This window comes from Onychostruthus taczanowskii, unplaced genomic scaffold (assembly GCF_017590055.1).
Source record: "Onychostruthus taczanowskii isolate IOZ18803 unplaced genomic scaffold, ASM1759005v1 scaffold346, whole genome shotgun sequence".
Taxonomy (NCBI): Eukaryota; Metazoa; Chordata; class Aves; order Passeriformes; family Passeridae; genus Onychostruthus; species Onychostruthus taczanowskii.
Genome location: NW_024500861.1, coordinates 65,925 through 73,659, shown reverse-complemented (window position 1 = coordinate 73,659; position 7,735 = coordinate 65,925). Strand labels below are relative to the sequence as shown.

General features: G+C 59.6%; 1 protein-coding gene across 1 annotated transcript; it reads left to right on the top strand.

The window, feature by feature from the left end:
- Positions 1 to 1,351: 1,351 nt before the first annotated feature.
- Positions 1,352 to 2,278, top strand: NHLH1 (nescient helix-loop-helix 1). The gene is made up of 2 exons (XM_041411146.1): positions 1,352 to 1,802; positions 2,101 to 2,278. The coding sequence occupies exon 1, from the start codon at positions 1,453 to 1,455 to the stop codon at positions 1,789 to 1,791; it is 339 nt and encodes a 112-aa protein (XP_041267080.1). The 5' UTR covers positions 1,352 to 1,452; the 3' UTR covers positions 1,792 to 1,802; positions 2,101 to 2,278.
- The last annotated feature ends 5,457 nt before the right edge of the window (positions 2,279 to 7,735 follow it).

Genomic DNA, 7,735 nt, shown 5'->3' with positions numbered 1-7,735 from the left:
GCGGAGCCAGCGGGGACAGACGGGGACAGACGGGACAGGGGGACAGGGGATTTATTATTTTATTTTATTTTATTTTAATTTCATTATTTTATATTATTTTACTTTATTTTAAGTTTTATCTTACCTTGTTTTACTCTATTCTAATTTTTACCTTTTATTTTTAATTACTATTTCATTTTTTTTTTATTTTGATGCCTCTGCCGGCTCCTTTCCCACCCAGAGCTGAAATTCCCGATCCTTCTTTTCCAGACCCGTCAGGATCTGACCCCTGAGGGCTCCGGAGCCTCACCCTGACCCCAAAAACCCCAAAACCACGGGAAAAAACTCGATCTCATTTTATGCCTCCCGCTGCTTGCCCGGATTTATCCCCTGGGGAAGTTTTCTCCCGGAGCACGGAATTCCCGAGGAAAATTCCCCAATTCCCGGCTGGGATGTGATGAGGAGGAGGAGGAGGAGGATCCCCGCGGGCCTTGCTGGGAGCTGGGGACGGGCACCCCAAACCCGGGGGCTGCTCCTGCTGGGGTGACCCCGAAACGCCGGGAGCGGCTTCCCCTGAGGGGGCCCCAAAACACTTGGGGGTGTCCCCAAATCCACGGGATCCCTTTGGAACTGTCCCCAAATTCCCAGCATCCCTTTGGAATTGTCCCCAAACCCTTGGGATCCCTTTGCTGCTGCCCCCAGGATCCCTTTGGAATTGTCCCCAAACCCCAGGATCAGTTCAGAACTGTCCCCAAATCCCCGGGATCCCTTTGGAATTGTCCCTGGGATCCCTTTGGATCTGTCCCCAAGTCCCCATGATCCCTTTCGAATTGTCCCCGTGATCCCTTTGGATCTGTTCCCGTGATCCCTTTGGAATTGTCCCCGGGATCCCTTTGGATCTGTCCCTGTGATCCCTTTGGATCTGTTCCCATGATCCCTTTGGATCTATTCCCGTGATCCCTTTGGAATTGTCCCCGGGATCCCTTTGGATCTATTCCCGTGATCCCTTTGGAATTGTCCCCAGGATCCCTTTGGATCTGTTCCCGGGATCCCTTTGGATCTGTTCCCGTGATCCCTTTGGAATTGTCCTTGGGATCCCTTTGGAATTGTCCCTGGGATCCCTTTGGATCTATTCCCGTGATCCCTTTGGAATTGTCCCTGGGATCCCTTTGGATCTGTCCCCAAGTCCCCGGGATCCCTTTGGATCTGTTCCTGTGATCCCTTTGGAATTGTCCCTGGGATCCCTTTGGAATTGTCCCCGTGATCCCTTTGGAATTGTCCCTGGGATCCCTTTGGAATTGTCCCCGTGATCCCTTTGGAATTGTCCCCGGGACCCCTCTGCCGCCGTCCCCTCTCCCCGGTTCCCTGGGATCCCTTTGGATCTGTCCCCGGGATCCCTTTGGAATTGTCCCTGGGATCCAAAGGGATCTGTCCCCGGGACCCCTCTGCCGCCGTCCCCCCTCCCCGGTGACGATGATGCTGAACTCGGAGCCGCCCGCCCTCGACGTCCCCTCGTCCCACCCGGACCCTGAGCCCGCTCTGGGGGCCGGTGCCGGTGCCGGCGCCGCGGGCCCGGCCGGGAAGGAGCCGCTGAGCCGCGAGGAGCGGCGGCGCCGGCGCCGCGCCACGGCCAAGTACCGCACGGCGCACGCCACGCGCGAGCGCATCCGCGTCGAGGCCTTCAACGTGGCCTTCGCCGAGCTGCGGCGCCTGCTGCCCACGCTGCCCCCCGACAAGAAACTGTCCAAGATCGAGATCCTGCGCCTGGCCATCTGCTACATCTCCTACCTGAACCACGTCCTGGACGTCTGACCTGTCCGTCTGTGCGTCCATCCGTCCGTCTGTCCGTCTATCCGTCCGTGTGTCCGTCCCTGCTGCCCACGCTGCTCCTGTCCAAGATCGAGATCCTGCGCCCAACCGTCTGCTGCATCTCCAACCTGAACCACGTCCTGGATGTCTGACGTGTCCGTCCGTCCATCCGTGTGTCCGTCTGTCCGTCCGTGTGTCCATCCGTGTGTCCGTCCCTGCTGCCCACGCTGCTCCTGTCCAAGATCGAGATCCTGCGCCCAACCGTCTGCTGCATCTCCTGCCTGAACCACGTCCTGGACGTCTGAGCTGTCCGTCCGTCCGTCCGTCTGTCTGTCCATCCGTGTGTCATCCATGTGTCCATCCAGCCATCTGCTACATCTCCTACCTGAACCACGTCCTGGACGTCTGACCTGTCCGTCCGTCTGTCTATCTGTCCATCCAGCTATCTGCTGCATCTCCTACCTGAACCATGTCCTGGACGTGTGACCTGTCCGTCTGTGTGTCCATCCGTCTGTCCGTCCCTGTGTCCGTCCCTGCTGCCCACGCTGCTCCTGTCCAAGGTGGAGATCCTGCGCCCGGCCATCTGCTGCATCTCCAACCTGAACCACGTCCTGGACGTCTGAGGTGTCCGTGTGTCTGTCCATGCGTCCGTCCCTGTGTCCGTGTGTCCATCCCTGTGGCCATCTGGCCATCTGGCCGTCCCTCTGTCCCAGTGTCCGTCCGTGTGTCCACCTGTCCATCTGCTGCATCTCCTACCTGAACCACGTCCTGGACGTCTGACCTGTCCGTCCGTCTGTCTATCTGTCCATCCAGCTATCTGCTGCATCTCCTACCTGAACCATGTCCTGGACGTGTGACCTGTCCGTCCGTGTGTCCATCCGTGTGCCCACCTGGCTATCGGCTACATCTCCAACCTGAACCACGTCCTGGACGTCTGAGGTGTCCGTGTGTCTGTCCATGCGTCCGTCCCTGTGTCCGTGTGTCCATCCCTGTGGCCATCTGGCCATCTGGCCGTCCCTGTGTCCATGTGTCCGTCCGTGTGTCCACCTGTCCATCTGCTGCATCTCCTACCTGAACCACGTCCTGGACGTCTGACTGTCCGTGTGTCCATCCCTGTGCCCATCTGTGCATCCATCCGTGTGTCCGTGTGTCCATCCCGTGTGTCAATCTGTCCGTGTGTCCATCCCTGTGTCCATCCCTGTGTGTCAATCTGTCCATGTGTCCATCCGTGTCCATCCGTCCATCCGTGTGCCCTCCCTGCCCCACCCCCGCCCTGCTCCCAGGGCTTTGGAGCAGCAATTCCAGAGGAACTGGAGCAGCAATTCCGGAGGGAGGGAAGAGCCAATCCCAGAGATTTGGGACTGCAAATCCCAGAGGGATGGAGCAGCAAATCCCAAAATGCTGGAGCAGCAAAACCCTAAAATCTGGAAGAGCAAATCCCAGAGGGTGGAGCCGCAATTCCCAGGGGTTTGGAGCAGCAATTCCAGAGGAAATGGAGCAGCAATTCCCAGAGGAACGGAGCTGCAAATCCCAGAGAGTTGGGACAGCAAATCCCAAAATGTTGGAGCCGCAATTCCCAGAGGAACTGGGGCCAGAATTCCCAGAGAACTGGAGCAGGAATTCACGGGACTGGCTCCCCCTTTTCCCCCCAGACCTTTCCCTCTCCTTCCCCCCGTCTCTGTGCCATGAGGATATTTATGGAATTAATTTATTTATTGAGAAGTATTATTATTATTTATTATTTATTATTATCATCATTATTTATTATTATTATTAACAACTTATCCACTGTGTCCTTGTGCTGTTTTGGGGGGAAAAGGAGAAGACCCTGTCCCCATTCCAAACCCTTTTAGGGTCGCTTTTCCCCATTCCCAGTCCCTTTTTCCCATTCCCAACCTCTTTTCCCCATTCCCAATCCCTTTAGGATCCCTTTCTCCCATTCCCATTCCCCCTTTCCCCATTCCCAATCCCTTTTCCCCATTCCCAGTCCCTTTTCCCCCCAGACCTTTCCCTCTCCTTCCCCCCGTCTCTGTGCCATGAGGATATTTATGGAATTAATTTATTTATTGAGAAGTATTATTATTATTTATTATTTATTATTATCATCATTATTTATTATTATTATTAATAACTTATCCACTCTGTCCTTGTGCTGTTTTGGGGGGAAAAGGAGAAGACCCTGTCCCCATTCAAAACCCTTTTAGGGTCGCTTTTCCCCATTCCCAGTCCCTTTTTCCCATTCCCAACCTCTTTTCCCCATTCCCAATCCCTTTAGGATCCCTTTCTCCCATTCCCATTCCCCCTTTCCCCATTCCCAATCCCTTTTCCCCATTCCCAGTTCCCTTTTCTCCATTCCCAGTCCCCCTTTCCCCATTCCCAGTCCCCTTTTCCCCATTCCCTTTCCCCATTCCCAGTCCCTTTGGGGTCCCTTTCCCCATTCCCAATCCCTTTTCCCCATTCCCATTCCCCCTTTCCCCATTCCCAGTTCCATTTTCCCCATTCCCAATCCCTTTCCCCATTCCCTAATCCCTTTCCCCATTCCCAATTCCTTTCCCCATTCCCAATCCCTTTTCCCCATTCCCATTCCCCCTTTCCCCATTCCCAATCCCAATCCCCATTCCCTTTCCCCATTCCCTTTCCCCATTCCCAGTCCCTTTGGGGTCCCTTCTCCCCATTCCCAGTTCCCTTTTCCCCATTCCCAGTCCCCCTTTCTCCATTCCCAGTCCCTTTGGGGTCCCTTTTCCCCATTCCCAGTCCCCCTTTCCCCATTCCCAGGCCCCCTTTCCCCATTCCCCTACCCCCTTTCCCCATTCCCATTCCCCCTTTCCCCATTCCCATTCCCTTTCCCCATTCCCAGTCCCTTTAGGGTCCCCTTTCCCCACCCCGGCAGATCCCAAACCCCTTTGTGGCCCCGGTCCCATCTGGCCCCATTGTCCCCTCACAAAGGGAGCTCCGGGCTCTCATTGAGATTCCGGCCCGGCACATCGGGAATTCCCTCCCTTTGTCCTCGGCCCCTCCGAGCCCTTCCCGGCACAATTCCCGATTTTCCCCCCACCCCATTCCCGATTTTCCCCCCCATTCCCCATTTTTTCCCCTATTCCCAATTTTTCCCCCCTATTTCCAGCCCTTCCCGTCCCTCTGAAAAATCCCATTCCTCGGGAAAATCCACCTGGCTTTGGGACAAAAATCAGGGAATTGCTCCTGGGTGTCCCCAAATGTCCCCCGGGGTGTCCCCTTGTCCCCAGGGGTGTCCCCAGTGTCCCCCAGGGCTGTCCCCTTGTCCCCAATCGCCACCGGGGCAGCAGCGCCCCCTGCCGGGCCCCGCCAGCCCTGCCACCCCCCCAATTTGGGGACATCGCCCCCTGTCACCTCCCCCGAATCTGGGGACATCCCTCCCTCGATTAGGGAGCCCCAAACCCCTTTAGGGCCGCGTCCCCAAACCCCTCAGGGCTCATTGTCCCCAAACCCTTCAGGGCTCAGTGTCCCCAAACCCTTCAGGGCTCAGTGTCCCCAAACTCTTTAGGGCCGTGTCCCAGTCCCTTTAGGGTCCCCTTTCCCCACCCCGGCAGATCCCAAACCCCTTTGTGGCCCCGGTCCCATCTGGCCCCATTGTCCCCTCACAAAGGGAGCTCCGGGCTCTCATTGAGATTCCGGCCCGGCACATCGGGAATTCCCTCCCTTTGTCCTCGGCCCCTCCGAGCCCTTCCCGGCACAATTCCCGATTTTCCCCCCACCCCATTCCCGATTTTCCCCCCCATTCCCCATTTTTTCCCCTATTCCCAATTTTTCCCCCCTATTTCCAGCCCTTCCCGTCCCTCTGGAAAATCCCATTCCTCGGGAAAATCCACCTGGCTTTGGGACAAAAATCAGGGAATTGCTCCTGGGTGTCCCCAAATGTCGCCCGGGGTGTCCCCTTGTCCCCAGGGGTGTCCCCAGTGTCCCCCAGGGCTGTCCCCTTGTCCCCAATCGCCACCGGGGCAGCAGCGCCCCCTGCCGGGCCCCGCCAGCCCTGCCACCCCCCCAATTTGGGGACATCGCCCCCTGTCACCTCCCCCGAATCTGGGGACATCCCTCCCTCGATTTGGGAGCCCCAAACCCTTTAGGGCCGCGTCCCCAAATCCTTCAGGGTTCATTGTCCCCAAACCCTTTAGGGCTCATTGTCCCCAAACCCTTTAGGGCTCCGTGTCCCCAAACCCTTCAGGGCTCAGTGTCCCCAAACCCTTCAGGGCTCAGTGTCCCCAAACCCTTCAGGGCCGTGTCCCCTCCCGCAGCCCTCGGAGGGGAGGGGCGGCCCCATAAAGGCGCGGGTGGGGCCGAGCGCCCCTTCCCAGCTGCCGCAGCCCCATCTGGCCGGGAACGACCCCCGACCCCATAAATCATCCCCGGAGCGGAGCGGGAGCGCCCGGGGGCAGCTGCGGCAAACCCTTCAGGGCTCATTGTCCCCAAACCCTTTAGGGCTCCGTGTCCCCAAACCCTTCAGGGCTCAGTGTCCCCAAACCCTTCAGGGCTCAGTGTCCCCAAACTCTTTAGGGCCGTGTCCCCAAATCCTTTAGAGCTCATTGTCCCCAGACCCTTTAGAGCTCATTGTCCCCAAACCCTTCAGGGCTCAGTGTCCCCAAACCCCTTTAGGGCTCAGTGTCCCCAAACCCTTTAAGGCCGCGTCCCCAAACCCTTTAGGGCTCAGTGTCCCCAAACCCCTTTAGGGCTCAGTGTCCCCAAACCCTTTAGGGCTCCGTGTCCCCAAACCCTTCAGGGCTCAGTGTCCCCAAACCCTTCAGGGCTCAGTGTCCCCAAACCCTTTAGGGCCGTGTCCCCAAACCCTTCAGGGCTCAGTGTCCCCAACCCCTTCAGGGCCGTGTCCCCTCCCGCAGCCCTCGGAGGGGAGGGGCGGCCCCATAAAGGCGCGGGTGGGGCCGAGCGCCCCTTCCCAGCTGCCGCAGCCCCATCTGGCCGGGAACGACCCCCGACCCCATAAATCATCCCGGGGAACGACCCCCGACCCCATAAATCATCCCCGGAGCGGAGCGGGAGCGCCCGGGGGCGGCCCAGGGACCCCCCGGCACCGACCCCACAACAATGGGGTCACCCGGGACCCCCCCCCAGCACAGACCCCACAACAATGGGGTCACAGGGACCCCCCGGCACCGACCCCACAACAATGGGGTCACCCGGGACCCCCCAGCACAGACCCCACAACAATGGGGGCGCCAGGAGCCGGGTTTGGGGTCACAGCTCGGGGTGGGGCCGGGGGTTCCGCTCATCAGGGCGGAAATAATGGGGTGGGGGGCACCGCGTCCATAGCCCCATAACCCCATCGCCCCCCGCCCCATAATCGCTTTCCCATCGCCCCATAGCCCCCAGCCCCAAAATCCCCCCAATCTCGGCGGCCTCGGAGCGCTTTGTGCCCGTCCCGGGGCCACCTGCGGGGCGTCCCCGCTGTCCCCGCCACCTGCGCGGTGTCCCCTGTGTCCCCCCATCACCTGCGGGGTGTCCCCGGTGTCCCCATCACCCTCGGCGTGTCCCCCGTGTGTCCCCCCCATCACCTGCGGGGTGTCCCCTGTGTCCCCCCATCACCTGCGGGGTGTCCCCCCGTGTCGCCGCCACCTGCGGGGTGTCCCTGGGGTGTCCCCCCCGCTGTCGCCGTTGTCCCCATCCCCATCCCAGTCCCGGGGGTCCCTGGGCCGGGATGTGCCCTCTGTCCCCGTTGTCCCCCACTGTCCCTGCTGTAACCCCCTCGCCCCCCGCCCCAATTCCCTTTCCCCTCCCGGCCCCTCCTCCCCATTGAGACCCAAGCACGCATTTCAATCCCACCAATGGCAGCGCGGCTCTCTGCCCCCGCCTCACGCCATTGGCCAGCGCCGCAGGGGGCGTGGCCAGAGCCTTCCCACCCTCTCCCATTGAGCGCTCGGCTGTTCCGGGCAGCGGCCGCGCCCCCCCCGCTTTGGGG

Coding starts and splice junctions, on each gene's coding strand:
- NHLH1 (XM_041411146.1), top strand. CDS start 1,453: ATGATGCTGAACTCGGAGCCGCCCGCCCTCGACGTCCCCTCGTCCCAC.